This window comes from Anopheles maculipalpis, chromosome 2RL (assembly GCF_943734695.1).
Source record: "Anopheles maculipalpis chromosome 2RL, idAnoMacuDA_375_x, whole genome shotgun sequence".
Classification (NCBI taxonomy): domain Eukaryota; kingdom Metazoa; phylum Arthropoda; class Insecta; order Diptera; family Culicidae; genus Anopheles; species Anopheles maculipalpis.
This window is the reverse complement of record NC_064871.1, coordinates 93,508,432-93,527,046: the sequence shown is the minus strand read 5'-3', so window position 1 is coordinate 93,527,046 and position 18,615 is coordinate 93,508,432. Positions and strand designations below refer to the sequence as shown.

General features: G+C 41.4%; 3 protein-coding genes across 3 annotated transcripts in view; all 3 read left to right on the top strand.

The window, feature by feature from the left end:
• The window catches only part of LOC126568180 (protein amalgam-like), a 55,432-nt gene extending 40,122 nt beyond the window's left edge, over positions 1 to 15,310 (top strand). Inside the window, exons 3-9 of the mRNA XM_050224619.1 lie at positions 7,681 to 8,003; positions 8,137 to 8,284; positions 9,382 to 9,479; positions 11,427 to 11,548; positions 11,707 to 11,887; positions 12,763 to 12,933; positions 15,116 to 15,310. Coding sequence (XP_050080576.1) covers positions 7,681 to 8,003; positions 8,137 to 8,284; positions 9,382 to 9,479; positions 11,427 to 11,548; positions 11,707 to 11,887; positions 12,763 to 12,933; positions 15,116 to 15,310 — 1,238 coding nt within the window. The remainder of the gene's footprint in view (positions 1 to 7,680; positions 8,004 to 8,136; positions 8,285 to 9,381; positions 9,480 to 11,426; positions 11,549 to 11,706; positions 11,888 to 12,762; positions 12,934 to 15,115) is intronic.
• Positions 1 to 18,615, top strand: part of LOC126568301 (microfibril-associated glycoprotein 4-like) — a 566,870-nt gene that overhangs the window by 218,386 nt on the left and 329,869 nt on the right. The gene's annotated exons all lie outside the window — the stretch shown is intronic.
• Positions 1 to 18,615, top strand: part of LOC126568441 (late histone H1-like) — a 327,966-nt gene that overhangs the window by 255,415 nt on the left and 53,936 nt on the right. The window lies entirely within an intron of this gene.

Here is an 18,615-nt window from a genome sequence, read left to right as displayed (position 1 = left end):
AAAATGGCTCGTGGCCCATGTCGTCTAATCTGGCCGATTACAGGATCCCATCAATCTACATGATTATGTACATGAGAAAGGCTGCAAGGGGTGAAATGGATTGAGGAATTACACGCCTGGGAAGGCGATTACAAGGAATCTTTGCGATTTTGCATGTTATTTGGGAAATTAAATTCACCACGATGCGTCCCGTTTCGTAGAATTTGTGTTAAGCAGAGTATCATCACGCTGATTAAAGGGAGAAAGAACGCGCTTGGTATTATTTTAATGGAATTGATAATATAGCTCACAATCCAATTTAAGCTTGTGCTATACTATTGGTGCATTTAAAAAAATTGAAGGAATCAATTTTATCAGCTTATACGTATTTGAATAGACACAGAATACAATAAAACAAAATGCAGCTCTCACCTGTTGCTGCTTTGCTATAATTTCCATCCCGGCATTAAATTGGTGCTTCCGGGCGTGTGCGTGATGGAATTGAAGCAAACAACAACTGCAAAAAAAACGAAAACATTCTACGTATCGTATTTTCTGTGCCAACAAACGCAACTAATGCGCCACCACCACCACCCCAATCGCCATTTTTAGTTGTACGTGCGTTTAAGTTGTTATTTTAATTGAATCATCGAACGGTCCCAGCGAAACCCAACCCTGGCACAGTTCATTTGCACCGAAGCAATTGCGATGCGAAACGATGCGTAAAAATATACACGCGCATTTACTAAATCAAATAGCATGATAATTAATTTTTCACATACCCCCTTCCATCCCCGCGATCGGTCGCGTAATGGCCGCTTGTACTCTGCACACTTATTAGCCACTTTTGCTTCGACACCGGTGCCCCGATGCACTCGAAATGTGCCCATAATTGCAGTCCAAAAGGATGAGGGAAGCGATGGATGGTTGGTTGGTTGGTTGGTTGGTGATGTTAAATTCATCCGACACACTTGTGTAAGGGCCCGGTGTGCCTCTGTGTGTGAGTGTGCTTTTGAGTGTTTGTATAAATTATTTCAACCTGCACCGGCATTGGAACTATCACACGATCGACGGATCTACATCAATATTCAAACTTTTTACACTGCACAACGGGCATTTGTATACATTTTTGTCTTAAGCTTAAGATTTCCAAACCCAATTGTTAATTTACCAACTCCAGATAATAAGCCTTTGAATTATGTTTTAGTAACTTTAAGTTTTTTTCCAAAAAGCTTCTTCGTTTTATGTATTTTTCTTTATCGCTTAAACCTCGAGAAGTCTAGAGATCGGCTATATTTTCAATGAAAAACTTATTAAAATATTTAATTTTCTTCCCTAAAAGAACTTCTACAGAAACAAGAGCGATATACAGAGCGATATGTAGGGTGGTAAATATTCATATACGGTGTTAATATCTTATAATAAAATAAGTAGCCCCACATCGGCATCAAGGCAAGATAGTTCTATCTGCTGTAAGTACAGTCTAGACTCTGTAAATTAATGAAAAAGAAAATATATAAAAAAAAACTATTGCTATGAGATTTTCTCATATAAACATGTCACATAAAATCTTCCATTTTTTCTAACCACATTTAGTTTGTTTTTTTTAACATAAAATCCTTCAAAAGTTCGCGGTTAGTATTGCTTTCGATTGCATAGGTTTTAGCGTTGCTAAATATCTAAAAATCGTCAAGTACCAGGCGTCTCCATCATGAACACGTGTTGGGTGTAATAAACACATGGTTTTTTTTATTTTTAATCCTGAATTGTTGAATCATCTAATTAATCTACAAACATAAGTAAAAAGTTTAGGAGAGCCTTCCATAACAACCCGTTTTGTGTTGTGCTTGTAATTTATACTAAATCTGTGGCAACATAAATTTGTTCCATTATACCCACTGTGCTCCAATACGAGCTTTCATCTATCAGCCCATTCAAAAATCCCATCTAACAAGCGGGGCTTATGACGGACTCACACACATGCACACAGGCGTACAATGCTCTTACCACATGCCACGTGAAAATGCATCTGCAAGCAGCATCCGTCGATGATGCAATCGAACAGCAAATAAATGAACCCAGCCCAATGGCAGCAAGCGCTCCACTCTACCGCCTGGCGCTTCCACTCCCCGGATGGGGTTTACGTACATGCATATGGGTATGTGTGTACATGTTTAGGTGGTATTTCAAATTTAATCCTACCAATCCTGCTTACTGGTGGCATTCACCGTGCCGGAAAATAGATCTCACAGCAATCAAATGAGCAGTCGGAAAATATGCTCAAAGGTTACGGTGCTTTTCCGTACGCACGCTTACACACACACACGCACGCGCACGTCCGAAAAGCTGCCGAAACAACACACAGCCCACGCAAACCCGTTGAGAATTTTCCCATCGTGCAGTGTGCGTCCAATTTCAATGCATTTTCAATGTACCTTCATCAACGGCACACGTTTCTTTTGTTTCGATTTTTGTGGAGGTGATACGATTTTCGAGAGAGGTTGTAGTTTTGCAGCTCCTCTTGACACCCAGCTACACCTTACCCCTGTTGTGAAAATGGGTGTTTTCGTGGAATCGTGTTTAGTTTTAAAATCATCGCTCACAACACCAAACCCTGTCCTCTCGGGCCGAAAACGCGCACTCCGGTTTTGATTGTGCATCGTGCACGGGCTAATTGTAATTGCAGCTCAAATGATTTTGCCTCTTTTTTTTTTTTGTTTTTGTTGGTGGTCCCACATTTTCGAGCGCTTTGATTTTCCCCCATTGTTCGGACGCGTTGTTACAGCTGCGTTTGTTGGTGAAGTTAATTTGTTCACCGTGGGCCAGGGCTTTTTTTACGCTCGACATTTACAAGCTACGGGCAGAGGTTTTAGCATCATTTTCATTATTTTATGGCAGATGTATTATGTTACCTTCGTGCGTGTTGGCTGCTGCGGCAACAACACAGAAATGCTCCATACTCCATTATCAATACAACCGAAAATCCCGTGGGTGCCAATGTGCATATGTTTAATTCGGAGAAAATAGTACGGGATGTACATTTCTCAAATTCAACGGTAAAAGTTTATGGATTCTCAAAAGTGTATTAATTACATGGAAATTTCCCATATTTCATTCCATCAGCACATGATGCTTTGTGTGTCTATGGTTGTTTGCTTTATGAAAATCTGGCTGGAATTATAGGGATGAAATTTCAACCAGAATTGAAATGAAACAATCAGATGTTATGCTAACTATTCAATTTAGCTCACTTGGTTTGTTGGCACTCGAATGCAAAATAATGGTTTTAAGCTATGAGCTGTAAACCGTGATCGAATTTTCATTTGATGCTGACCAATCACCGCCACTACACGTTCAGATATTCAAAATGGTGTCATCATCAGCTGTCGTTCTCGATTAATGACAGATTAGAGCCACATTAGATTACTTAGAGAACAGCTTGTTGTCTGAATATTGCATCCACCGATGTCAGCAGAAAGCAGACCTCTAGAGTGATCATATTCTTCACAAGACCACAAAAGGTAGTCTATGTCATGATCTACGACTATGTCATGAACTGCAAGCTTTTGTTGGAGTAATTGTTTTACACTGAGGGTAGTCATTAGTCTAGACAGTATTTGGAAGAAAGCTCTGCCTTCAGTGAGTCCTTTACACCAGGCTCAGATACTTGTGAGGATGTCGAGTAAAGAAACCTTCCAAGATCGTACGCCTCCTACAACCAGCATGAAGGGGAATCCATATCAAGCAGTCGAGAATCAGTTGAAGCCAGCAATCTTGAGATCTTGAGATCACGATACATCGCGCGCTGATACGTCCAGTAGTCCTCCACGGGTACGAGTCCTGGACTATGCTGACATAGGTCGACATTATCTTTGTGACGTGTGGCGAAGGTGAATGAGTCGCGTGTTAGCTGAGTTGTTTGATGGTGCAGACATCCTGATGATAAGCAAAGCCAAAAGGATAAGATGGTTGTGGCACTAGATGAGGTTGCAGGATTCATGCCTCACCAGGAAGGTGCCCGTCAGTGACACTTTCGGTACGAGACAGTGGAGTCAAACCTGCCGGAGATTGGATATAGCTGTGGTTGGAGTACTGCAGCATTAAATCGAGTTGCCGTGGAATTAATTGGCGATCTGGCCGTGCTCGACTGAGAGCAGGTACAGAAAAAAAGATCCAAAATTTGGGGATCATTGAATTGAAGCTCGTGGGAGGTTATATCTTCAAATCATGAATTTTTGGATCTGATTTGTCTAATGAAGAACTGAACAAATATTATGAATACTGCGTAAATAAATTATTTATCTTGTTAAACCACGGCACTGAATTGTACACATTACACTATGCATCACTAAACCATCACTCTGCAAAACTACACCCGTCACACTAAACTTCATTCGAGACTCAGGTGTAGAAAACTTCTTTATCTAATAGCCCGCTAAAACCATACCAACATATTTATTAATTTTAAAACTTTTATTCACTCATTACACTCGCATGTACACGCGCACACACCTTGTACCATCTCATCCTTTTTTTTTTTAACTAATTTTTGTAAAAATCCCGAACATGATACCGAATTACACTGAAAAGCCGGTTAGCTACTGCTACTAGAAACATGTAAAACATTCTTTTTCGCCTTTCCCTGCTTGTACACTGTGCGTGCTGGTGATGTCTAAATTTTGCACCCAAACTTTTACACCAAACAACACTGTGATAGTCACCGTCTCCGTTTCGCAGCAGTGCGTTTCCAGTGCACAGTGCAGTGTATTACGCTGATGTTTGTTGGCATTTTGCGAACGCTCCGTGTCCACGGGCGAACATAATAAACAACCGGTGGCAGTACAACGCGCCGAACGCGCTTGATAAAGCACATGCTTTCTCCCGATTCGTTACTCCCGCTGGAGCCGCCCGGAAAGTCGGTGTAAAAATGTAAGACCACTTGCCTTCTGGAGGGAAAATGCCAAGTAAGGAAAGTTTCCCACAAAAAAAAAAAAGCAAACCAAGCCAATTGCCACACGCGCTAATGCATTGTTATTATCGTTGCCCGAATGCCCGAAACATACCATGCACCGCAGAAACAAAACTGCGAATTCGTGCCAAATGCCAATGCAGCCCAACCGAGCCCAAACCCCCTTTTGCATTACTGGCTGGCTGGTTTCTGGCCCATCCGTTGCGTTTCGTTCCTTTCCTTTGTTCGGCCACGTACCGGGCTGCCGGCAATGTTCGCGAAATTAGCAATCCTATTTCCATTTCGGTTGCAGAACCGCCGGCCATCATCTGCAAGCGCGTTTTTCGTGTGCCAGGATGCGGAACAATGCTTCGGAGCGGTTTTTTTTTCTTCTCCTCTCTGTCTATGAACAAGTGTGTGTGTGTATGTGTGTGCATGAAAAACTCACACAGCGTTGGCCAACATGAAAGAGATGATTTTAAATTAAGTTTTAAATTCATTTGCCAAACGGCAAAATGATTCTTCACCGCACGACTCGACCGAAGATTGCAATTTTTCGCCACACGCCCTTGTTCGCCGTTCGGACCATTTCCATTTCCTTCGCTGGGATGTGATTCTCGTCGTCATTCATTCTCCTTTTGCACAATTTAAGCTCACTTTTCTTCGAGAGAGAAAAAAAAGCGATACAACTATAAAGGGAGCGAGTTGTTGAGCGCGCGCATAGTTCGACATGCGGTGTTAGTAGTGCTGGGAACCGCCTGTTGGGAAGCGCTTCATTTTTTTGCAAGTTAATTTCTGTTTCACTCATTATCGCTACACCGCCTCCTCCAGTTTTGCGATGCGTCTTTGTTTTGTCCCACCAGTCTCGGCACTTGCTTTATTGGCAAACGGCAACGTTTTGCCCCGGGTTTCTAATGAGCAGATGGCTTACAGCGGGCGTGTACGAGCGAGCGCGCGCCTGCCCGGCGAAAAGACAAAGTGGAAAGTGCATTTTAATTCGCTCATTAACATTAAACTATTCAATTATACATTTGCAACGATGATGTATGCTAATGGTAAAAGTTCCAATCCAATTTTTGCCGAGTGTAGATCAAGTTAGCAGCTTGGGTTTTATTTTTTGTGTGTATGTGCCGGCGCATCATTGGCGTTGAAACACACACCGCACAGCAGCACCACAAGTGGGCAAATTTGGGCTTGGGTAAATGTGAGCCAGACAAAATGAACGACGAATGGCATTCCCCAATAAGGGAAAGGAATGACAAAAAAGCTGCCAAACGGTGAACGGTGCATTTCTTGGGCAGGTGTTGCTCGGGAGTTTTGTGAAGAGCTGTAGACGTTTTTAATCGTGACAAATTTGCAAACTCACTAAACAATCGTTTCGGATGAGCAGATACCCAACATGTATGAACATCTGTAGATGGGCAAAGAACTTTCTTAGCCGCATTATTATAGCCTTTAAAAAATCTTACGGAAAAGCACCATCAATTAGACTCTCAAGTAGGTCCTCAACAGACGTTGATTTTGAGAGTATTAAACGATAAGAGAAGTGTGGGATGCATATGTTTAGGCATTTATTTATTTTCTAGGTTTTCTTATGAATCGAGTAAAAAAGATTTTGGAATATTTTTAATGCGCTCTATGGCATACTAGACTTGCCGATACCACCTAGTTGGTATCCTTCCCATCCTGCCGTTTGAAGAATAGAGTCGCTGTCACCTACACCACCGTACCCAGCACCAAAGCACATTTTTATTGGCTTTTAAAGTATTTGTATGCATTTAATTTGGCACAAAATAAATAATAGATAATAGTAACATTATATCGGGGCGAACCGGTGGTATAGGCGACATCGGCGCCGGTCTTCATACGGCAGGACCGGGGCTCAAATCCCATCCGGACCGTCCCCACGTAGTGAGGACTGACTATCCAACTACGTGGTATCAGCAAGTCTAGTAAGCTATTAGATGGCCGGCATGACCTTAGATGTCGTTAAGCCAAGAACGAAGGAGCATTCACCGCTTCTATCTCGCCATAAATCTATTAAAAATTGTTCTATAAAACAGACGTTCCCTGTTTATTAATTCGTTATTTTCATTTTTGTGGTACAACAGTTAGTGTGAATTTAACAAAAAAAATCCTGACTGACGGCCTAACGATCCTTGGTGAAGATTACACAAATGAATTACTGAAATGACTGGATCCATTATAATCCGTAATGATCAAAAGTATAGCTGATGGATTGATTGATTTACTTTTCAGTACACAATAAAATACAATACAATTATACAGCTGTCCAAAGCCACTATCATTATAAGCGCGTTCGAATCATGCGTTCTCTAAATAAAATTTTTAAAAAATCATTTCGCATAAAATATAAACCATCAAATAGGAACAGTCGACTGTGCGCAATAAACTGTTACACTTCAACAAACTATTTGTATCAACGATACTTCAAACAGACAAACTTTGGGCCCTTCCTTGAGGCTCCGATACACCAACAAAGAAATCGATACCGCAAACTATCCACCACCAGGTAAAACAACAAAGAAGTCCTTGAACGATGGTGGCTCCACTACAGAACAATCTCACCTTTCTGGTGGTGCTTCTATCCGTGACAGTTCGAAACAAGTTCGACCTGGAAGTCCTTCCCTTTTTTTTTCATCGCTGTCTTCATCTGCCCAGCCGTATTTCGATTGCTCGCTTACTGTTATCCTACTCATACTAACCGCTCGCTTTTCTTCCACACCCTCTAGGCCGTAACATCCTGCTCTGGCGTCGAGGGAGTGCCGTCGTAACGGCCGCCAATCTTATCATTACCCGCGACACACGGTTCAAGCTGCTCGAGGGCTACAGTTTGCAGATTAAAAACGTACGCCCGCAGGACGCCGGGGATTACAATTGCCAAATCGGTGACCACGACAACCGGGATCTGGTGCACACGGTCGAGATTCTGGTGCCACCCTCGGTACGCTCCAACCCGGAAACCGGCCACGTTACCGTCCGGAAGGGTGGCACCGCGACCCTCGAGTGCAAAGCCTCCGGCAACCCCGTACCGAGCATCAGCTGGACCAGAAAGGTAAGCCAGTTGCGGATATTCCGGCTTCAAAATCATGTTTTTTTTTTTCGTTTGCCATCTCTCTCTCTCTCTATCGCATTCCTGAGTTTCTGATTTCCGATTTGGACTCCTGGGTTTCTTGTGCATTCCGCAGGACTCAATACACGGCTCGCCGCATCTCTCCGAAGGGCCCACACTTACGCTGGAAAATGTGAACCGACAGGACAGTGGAACGTACCGGTGCTACGCAGACAACGGCATCCGGGAGCCGGTGTTCGTCGACATGCAGCTGACTGTCCTCTGTGAGTAATTGATTCGGCAACGACGGAGGCAGTTTTCCAACAACGCTTTCCCGGATTGTGCCCGGAAGCAATCAGTCACTAATTGTGAAATGATTCGACAAAACACACCCGCATCGTGTGCCTGGGCTTAGCAGGGCACGGTACACGGTGTGCGAGTTAGCGTCTGGTCCGAGGGTCGATACCATTATGAAGTTCGGACTTTCCCAATCCAAATTACCGAGCCGATCGAAAGGGCTAGATTTGGATTGGATTAAAAATACATTTCTCAATTATTTTTGAATGCATGAGCAAGATACATTCCGCCATTTGATTACAGGACGAGTGTATGGTTTTTTTGATTGACTCACATTTTTTGTCTTTAATTTTGATGAGTGAGCGTTCATTGTCAATTGCAATTGCTTATTTTAAAATATATAGAAAAGCTTGTTTGCTTTTATTTTTTCTTAAGTTAAATTTTAACCAAACTATATAAATTACTGACAATACGGCATTGGACCGTCATAATCAATTATAAATAAATAAAATATATAAATTACTGTTCCGAAAAACGTTTTTCACTTATATATGATTTTCATTTCGAAAAGCTGGACAAGCTTTGTCGTTTAGCTTTTAAAATCATTCTTCTAAACTTTACACTTACGATAAACACTACGGAACAGTAATTTTCAATAGTTAAATAAAACCAGTTCTCAGATTTCGAGCTTTAACAAACCTTCGTTCATATGCTCAACATAACTAAAACCAGCTGCCAGCTATGCTACCCTTAGGCATTCTTGCCATAACAACGTGAAATGATCATAATAACCGTATCATAGCTGCACTCATGCTAATCGCATTAGGGGTCGAAAACAAAACACGTTCAAACAAACGGAACAAAGCGAATGCCCCGATACAACTAACCGTTTGGCCGTTTTTTTGTTTTTGCAAGGTAGAAGTGCTACTTCTCGGAAGAGGCATTCGGAGTGGCCCGTGTAGAGCCGAATGTTCCGCGTTTCTTTGGAGCTGATTTTGATGGATTAAACTGCTGGTTGCTTGTTTGATAAATATGTATCATTCTCTTTCTTTCTCTCTCTCTCTCTTTCTTTCTCCTTTTCTAGCTCCACCGGAAATCACGGTCGAAAAATCGTGGGTTCATGCGGGCGAAGGGTACGAGGCACAGCTCGTCTGCACCGTACACGGAGATGCTAATCCTGAGGTAAGCTTAAACAAAATCTGAAACCTAACGTTGGGTAAAGGAGTTTTCACTAAAAACTTGCTCAGTTTCGGATCGTTAGCATGGAACGTAATATTGCCTTCAATCCATTCCGGAAGAGAAATGTTGAAATCATTAGAACGACCTTTGCAAAGGAAGAACACAATTGACACTTTATTTATTCTGATCAAGCGTCTAATGAGGTTTTCTATTACAACTGGGCATTGCATGGACTTACCCTTTATGCTTATCGAATCGGCAGCTTCAACGTTAGCTAAGACTATGCTGCCACCTTCTGGATCAATAATGTTAATGTTTTCCAAGTAGACGAAAAAGAAAATACCCACCTAGCTTACATCTAAAAGAAACACGAAAAACTAGAAAAAGTAGATGAAAAAAAGTAACACGCGTTGCACGAGCGCCACGGAACAACCGGAAGAGTTCTACAACATCTTGGCTAGCATAAGTCCCTAGTCACTCCTGCATAATGCATTCTGCAAAGCAGCACTGAAAAATGAAACCAATAAATCAATCCCACTGTGCTGCTCTGTGGGTGTGTGTGCTTCAAAGCCAGTAATGATGCTGGAAATGGTGCACAGGTTAGCTTTTGCAGGGTTAACATCGAGCGAAGGAAAGCGCGATACCGGTTCGGTGGGAAAGTTATGGAAAGCTAGCCCCCGATACTGCCTGCACTACGATGGCAATGGGAATACATTACCCCTAATGGAGTTGGGATAAAAGTGGATTCCCGGGCACAATAAAACTAGTGCTAGAAGAGAGGCAAGCAGATTCTACCCTAGGTTTATTGAGAGTTTCGTATGTGAAAAAACGACATCACAAATTTAATCTTCTATGATCTTACTTTAATTAATAACTTTCCTTATATGGAGTTTAGAATTGCATTAAGCTGTTTTGAAAGTTGAGCTTTTACTGACACAGTTTTTTATCTTTTCTTTCAGGCGTTTAAGGAATTATCGTAAAATTAATCATTTCTTTAAAAGGTTTCTAATGTTTTGTTTTATTGTAATCAAATTTTCTATCCAAAATATTTGTTTTTTGATAAACAAACGATTCAATGGTTCATGTTTTGAAATACACAAATTTCATAATAGTAATTTCTTACACTGTTACCCTTTTACTAAGAGTTTACAAAGTTTTAAACAATTTACTTCAATGTCCAGTGGCGTGGGTGACATCGGCGCCGGTCTTTACACAGCAGGACTGGGGTTCAAATCCTATCCGGACAGTCCCCCCGTAGTGAGGGCTGACTATCCAATTACGTCTGATTCAACTATCAGCAAGTTTAGTAAGCCATTTGATGGCCGGCGTGACTTAGACGGTCGTTAAGGGAAGAAAAATTTTTAATTGCTTTCAATTTATTGATTTATATGTTGTAATATATCAAAACAATTGTTTTATAACTAAACTAGCTCTCTGACTAATTACTAAAACTGTTTCTAAAAAATTGTTAAATAGCACATTTCATTAATTCCTGGACTTTTAAATTTCAAATACCAGTAATCTGCTAATTTGCGATATCTTAAAAGTTTAAAAACCTCCACGAAAACATCACTCTCGTTTACATACTTTGCTGACCCGAGCGGAAACAAATCTCGATGCTTTAAAATTCATCTATGCACTGGATTATTTAAACGAACAAAATACATTCAACTACAAAAACCTTTCATTTGTGCTAGCTACATTGAAATTCTTTCCTCGAACCCTCCACTGTCACTGGAAAGCTGAAAACTATTGATGGAAAACCATTATCCAGAGTAAAATCGAGTTAGACGAGTCCCATTTCCGAATCGAACCAAACTGTCAACCCTTTTGTGCCGTGATGTCCGTTCCGCAAGATGCAAGAGCTCGATAAGAATCGATCCATTTCGCAAAATCTAATGCTTGATTACTTACAATTCGGTTGCTTTTTACTTCGTGTGTGTTGTGCAGGTCATGTGGTACCAGGACTCCTTTCTGCTGCATCCCAACGACAGACGGACGATGGATACGCGGGGCGAAAAGCACTACCTAACTGTGCGGAATGTTCGAGCATCGGATTTTGGCAATTATAGGTAATATTCCATGCTGTTTCGTTTGGCTTGTGTGTCTTCACGAGCCTCGGTTGTAAATTAATGCAATTTTTGAACAAAAATATCAATACATAAATTTTTGTATGAATAGTTGAATTTTGCACCGCAATTATGCTTTATCTACTACTCTTCTCATTCAGCTGCGTGGCAGAAAACTCACTCGGGCGGGCAAAAAAGTACATCGAAGTATCGGGACGGCCCGGACCGGCACAGTTCCATTCGCCGATGTACAGCAGATATCGGGAAATGTATAACCTAACATGGAGCATTGAATCATTCCCGCTGATAGAGGAAATAAGATTACTCTACAGAAAATTAATGGTAAGTTACTCGTAACGCCAGAACTTCTACGCTTCGGCTTACACAGGCGAGGAGTCGTCTTATCACCTTGCTTTTCTGCCCTGGTTTGGTTTGTGGTCGCTTAAGCAACCCGGAACACTTATCTTCTGTTACAAATTTATTCACCTCCACCCACCGGTAGTGATATTGCACCGGGATTGTATGGAATCCCGCTATGGATATCCCGGATTCTGAGAAACACTCACTCGATAGTAAAGGAAAGAGGAAGTGATAGTGTGTACGTAGTATGCAACAGTGAACACAGTGAGCGCAGGATCCTGCCTCCAGCTAGTATAATTTATTATGGCAAAGCAATGATTTCAAGCTCGGCACCACCACGACGGGGTACATCGAGAAACCGTGGGTTGCGCATTGTAAGAAGCAATTATTGATATTACTGTGTTAGGTGTCTAAGTCTTCCAGGAAACTAAGCTCCATTTAATCAGCAATGCTTCGAAACAAGATGAATTCGAACACATCTTTTATTAAACCGTTCTTCGCAGTATTTTACCCGTATCGCTCGCCATTATTTTTCATGCAAATTAAACTAACAGCTTATCGTCAGCAAACCATGCAATGGGTTCTCTTCTTACTCCGTAATAATTAAACCATTCTGCATCTTAACGGAAGGTGTGTGTGTGTGTTTAGATAAAATGAACGATAAAAACAATCCTCTCAGTAACAATAGCACACTCCACCAGTCTAGACGGCAAAGTTTTCTCAACAATCCTCGCGATCCTTTCATTCTATCATTCTCTTCATGCCATTGCCAAATACATCATTTTCTTCTGCCTTTTTTTTTTTGGGGTAATCTCTTTCCCCCTCCCAACACGGGCACACGCTAATATGCGCCGCAGATGAACGAGTCTTATCAACATCCGGGCAGATGGCACGACATCATCCTGAACCCACCGTCAACCCGATCGGAATCCTATCGGCACATCATGACGTACACCATCAAGGGGCTGGATCCGAACTCGGTCTACGAAACGATCGTGCAGGCGAAAAATCGTTACGGCTGGAATGAGGTAAGCGTTCGTATTCTGTAGGTGGGAAGCGAGCCGTAAACTTGCTATTATTATTGGGGCTTACTTTGGGAAGATGAGACTATTTTTATCTGCATTTGAATGGGCAAACGTAAGTTGAATAATTTCCCTAATGTAGCTCCTAATTGTGTACGATTGATGAAGGGTTACAATGCATACAAGATCTCTGTATTTCCTTCTCAAGAAGAAAGGACATAAAGTACCGTGAATTAATAAAAATGTCCCAAAAAAAGATGTCAAAAGTTCGAAGTTAATTTTTCCGTGTTAAAAAAGGATCCATTAGAGGGATTATTGTAAAACTGGAAGGGCACAATTGCATGCCCAGCTTAGTGAAGCTTAGTGAAGAAAATACTAAATACAATAAAAATTAACTCTTTAAATAAACAAATCTCTGCACTTTTGTGACAGAATTATACATCACCCTTTGTTAGTGAATCACATACATTTAGGCGCTACATACAACCTGTGTACCGCTTACCGGAGCGTCGCATTATGGATGCAAAAATTTTGCCCACCATGCGGTACAACCTCAACCTCGATTGCGATTTGCGGTCCCTATTAAACCTCCAGACAAACCGTTGACAATATCCTGCTTTTAAACGATCATAAAAAGCACTCAATTGGGATCGCAATTTGTGTCCATACATTGCCATCATACAACTGCCACCTTCCACTCTCCACCTTCAAACTCCACGCAAAATCGTGGACTGGGATCTGGGTCCACACTCTATCAGTTAATTACATTGCAAATAGAGAATTTGAATGCCACTCATTATGGTGGACAGAAAGTAAAAACAAACCCCGAAAGCGGAGCGATGTACATCAATTACTGTATAGCCGACCGACTTGTGGCACTTGAATTTTACAGCGAAATTTTCCACCACCACCACCTCCACTCTGCAGACACACACACACAACATTAGGAGTGTTTTTTGCACACAGCAATAGCGGGAAAAAAAACTGAACCAATTCAGGAACCGCAGAAATGAGCGATAAAATCCCAACATAACCGCGACACTGTTGAATCGAAACCGTTTACTCATTGGGAAAAGTATAAATGCTGCAGCAAAAAAAAAACACACACACACACACACAAACAATCGAATGCATCAAGTGCAGTTCCATACCTCTAGTGTCATACAGTGCGTACTTCGTATGCACAATCAGCCGCCTCAGTTTCACTCTGACTAGTTCCCCAGCAGTTGCCAGCGGGTCGAAATAATTTACATAACATTTTTAATTACCTCATTCAGGGAAAATGTAAATTATCGCCGTTATTCCAATCGGGTACCAGTGGGTGGTAAAATGGTGCCACAAATTCGCTGGGTCGCATCAGATTGTTCTTTGTGTGTGTGTTTTCATCTTTGTTTCATAGTATTGTTGTACGGCTCTTGACCGATTTTGCTACAATTTCCAACTGATAGGCTGATTAAAATTGATTGTACACTCGCATTTTCGCGCTAACGAGATTCTGTGCTGCATTGCAGACCAGGCGGGTGATCGCATGTGTGTTTGTGTGTGTTTTTACCAAGTTCTCCACACCCAGCCACCGTAGATTAAAACAAAAGAGCAGCGTAAAAATCACAAATTAACAACGAACTGAAGTAAAAATAGCCACAGCAAAAAAAAACCAACTCACCCAGGACAAATAGGACAAAAATAGAACGAACGATCCAGGCCTCCAATGGTCGTCCATTTTGGAATTCCAAGTATGGTCTTCCGTGCGCACCTCCACACGCAAAATGGAGAGGCTTCCATTCCGTTCAGATTGTAGCTGGGAAATTTAACATCAGTCACAAGGCACCCGCCCACCCTGGCAAGCTGATACCGGTGCGATACGCACTCTGGCGTATGTTTAATTACGTGCGCCCTCACTATGTACACACACACACACTCTCATACGCTGCTGCTTGCGTTCAATTTCATTATCCATTGTCGAGGCACAATGAATTTTCCGCCAAATGTTGCTGCGATAATGAAACCCATCCAAGGCGTACGGCATATGTAATCGATTAAATTGACGTAAAAGAGGCATACATTTTCCGTACACTGGAGTTCCACTTTTATTAAATTATTTAATCCACTTTTGTGTGCTCTTTTTTGGGAAGGATCGTACTCATATTATCTCTCTTGTCCGGATTTTTTTCCTCGCTTCCATTTGCAGGTTAGTGACATATTTCAGTTCTACACCCTCAGCACGGATATGCCGAACGAAGACGTAGAGCAAACACTCGGATCGACGGCTTACGGTAACAACTTCCGTGCGTTGAATCGCTGCTCCGGGCTGCGGAGCGAACTGATCCCGGGCGCGATGGCGCTGAGCTTAACGTTAGCCATCAGGCGGTTGACAAGAACATAAACAATTATTCACCGCAGGTTCCCTATGAGTGTTGTAGGAAAAAGAAAACTGTGGAAAATTTGTGTATTTTAATTTGCATAACCCAAAAACAAGAGAAATAACAAAAAAATATATAAATTTACATTCCTTTCTTTTTTTTTTGAGTAAATCATAATGATTAATAAAAGACAACAACAAAACCACCATAATGTTAGAGAATAGGCAAGTTGTAGGAGTGTAAGAGACACAGGACGCATTTAAACCATCCACCAACAACCATTAAGAAGCCACTTGTCCATCTTGACAACACTACTACACAACTAACAAGAAAAAAACGAACAGAGTAGAGCGGAGAGAGAGAGAAAAAAATACACAAATACATTATGAAAGACGGAAACTGTAAACTGACTTTGAGAAAAAAATAATTTTTGTAGTAAAAACAAAACGAGAAAGTAAGAGGTATAAGTGTAGGATTAAGAAAAGACATGAAAAGAAAACAACGTAAGCGCTGTCTAAACGACGATTGTAGATGATAAAAAAAAGGTCCCCCAAACTAACTAAACCGATACATGTAAAGGAAGGAAGTGAAGGAAAACTTACAACATGATATACCACACAGATAAAGCCAAAGACGACGACTTAAAAGATGAAATACGTGCGGAAGAAGAGAGTAAGATAGATTGGAGAGAAAAAAAGAAGAAAAACAAAATATTTATTTGCTGGCAGAACTTAAAAATAGCACCCTTTTCTTCCTCGTGAGACTAATACCAAAACGAAAAAAAAAGCAGAAAAGCAAAAATCACAGATAAGGAGATAAAGTGAAATGGAGAGTGTATGGATTCGAAATGTCCTTTGTTTTCGGTGTCACATTTATTAAATGTGGTGGTAAATAAAACAAATTGTGACGGTTGAGTGAACAGACAACTGTAACATTTGTACATTTTAATTTTTTTTTTCGTTTTTTTTTAACTTGCATGCGTATGTATTATATACTCGATCGTTCGAAATGGACGATCGTTGCTGCTGCCTGCAAAACTAAATATGTAATTGTACCAATTGCTAAGAAAGGGAAATAAAAACTTTATTTTACTCCAAACCAAATCCTAAACAGACTGTTTCAATGAACGAAAACCCTTGTTTTGTTTCAATTTCGATCTTCCAGCAATTTATTCAAACCAAAGATGACATGCCTGATCGTGCCTTTCGAGACTGTTAGAACGCGAAAAGTAACCGATATTGATTTCTAATTGTATTGTGTGGGAGATGTTAAGCAGCTAAAAGGCTTGCTAAAAGCTAAAAGCAGCTTTTATGGAGAAGCGGTGCTATCATTGCGATTGAGGCCGTTTAATGTTGGCAGAATATCATCAGCTCTTATAGTAACCAGCGATGATTTGAAAATTAGGACGTTGAACTGAACTCTGACCAACTGACCACAACGCAACACCAAGACGTTTCCTTAGGGATGTTGAACGTCTATACATTACATTACATTGCTGAAAACTTGGAAAAAACTTGGTTTTAGTCAGTAAAAATTTGATAGTGGGGGAAGTATCCAAGGGTTAGTTCCTGCTATAGGCGACGTGGATGTACGACATGTACTCCATGTATAAACAAAGCTAAAGAGTACAGACTCATGGTCTATGCTAATGCTTTTTTTTATGGGAGAGCCTGCCAATACAGCCTGCGACAAGAACAGATGTACATTGACCTGACATTTTAAGCAGCATTAGAGTTGCGATAACTTCAGCTTATCCTAGATTAAATTGGTGCGAAAGAAGCCATAGGAGTCTACAACTTTTGGACAACAAAAAAAGATCGTCTAAGCCATATGATATTAAAAGACAAACAATAAAAAAAAGGCTTTTCGAACCCCACAGCACGTAGACGTTCTCTTCTTCGCAACATTAAACCAATTCATAATTATAGCAGCTTACTAACCCCAATCGCAAACGACTCGTCTGTTTTTGAAGCCAATGAAAAATTCTGTAGCTTTTAACTCCGAAACAAATCACTCAAATTGACATCATACCACTCCATCGGGAGCAGTTTTCGCTCCTTTCGATGAAACTTTCCCTCCTTTCCAACTGGATCATGTTCATTCATGTGAACTTTGTTGTGAGTTCCTTTTTTTTTTTCACGCAGCAATTCCCCAAAAACCTTCGAGCAACTTTCCAGTCGATGCACGAAAATTGGAACTCCACGTTTCCGGCCTGAGAAACGTGGGGTGTGGCACAATGTTGGCTTCCCCAAAAAAAAAGGCACAAAAAACACGAGAAAAAGCATAAGAAAACCAAACTCTAATGGATGGTTTTTTGGGAAGCTTTTTTCTTGTGTTTGGCTGATTTTGCCTCAATGGCAAATGGCGTGCAAACGTAAACAGCATTCAGTAGCAGCAGCAGCAGCAGCAGCAGTAGCAACAGCAGCAACAGCACCAAGCACCTAGCAGCGGCAAAATGAGTTAAGTAAAAATGGGGAAAACACTGAAATGAAATTTACCCCATTCACCATGTGTTTCGTGTGTATCGCTCTTTGTCTTTCGGCAGTTTTCGCCTCTCACTCGCTCCATACATTTTCCTCCCAAATGGAGCAACGACGAAAAATACATTCTGCTACAAGTATTGCGCAAACAGCCCACTTCAGCCTCCCCCCGCAATCCCCTCCTTTGGGTGGCTTTTCCACTTTTCTTCCTCCGTCTCCCATACAGTGTGCAAAGTCGTTAAGGATATGAAACTTATAAAAACGTGGAAGAAAAATTACGCTCAACGTTGACCTGACACACAGGCGGGCAGGCATGGTACGGCAGCCCGATTTGAGTTATGGGGATGTGAAACCAAGGCAGCAGGCAAGCTTTTGTGAAGAATCACTGATGCAGTCATAGTGTGTATGTGTTTCTCTGTGTGTCGGTGTGTAGGGTTGTCCGTGTGCTAAATGAATTGCAACGCCGCACCAAACGCGCGCACTATTTGCTATTTGCTACAAGCTCGCGCGAACTGAACAGATTTTAAATTAAACGTCAATGCTAGGCCAGCTGCCATTGGCAGCTCACCTGTACGGGAGGGGGAAAGCGAAGGAAGCAGACCGAATGCACCGGAGCATTCTCTGGAATGCATAAACATGTCTCGTGTCAATAGCAGCTGCTGCAGAAATAGCAGCAGCGGAACAGACCGGGGCGAAATATTTACACATGAATGGATATTTTACCATTTTGAAACGCGCTTTCTCTGTCGGTTTTTTTTTTTTTTAATATACAGCCGACCTCTCGCATTGCTTCATAATTATGTTTCGCATTGTTTTGTTTTGAACGAGCAAAGCTGAACCTTTCTTTT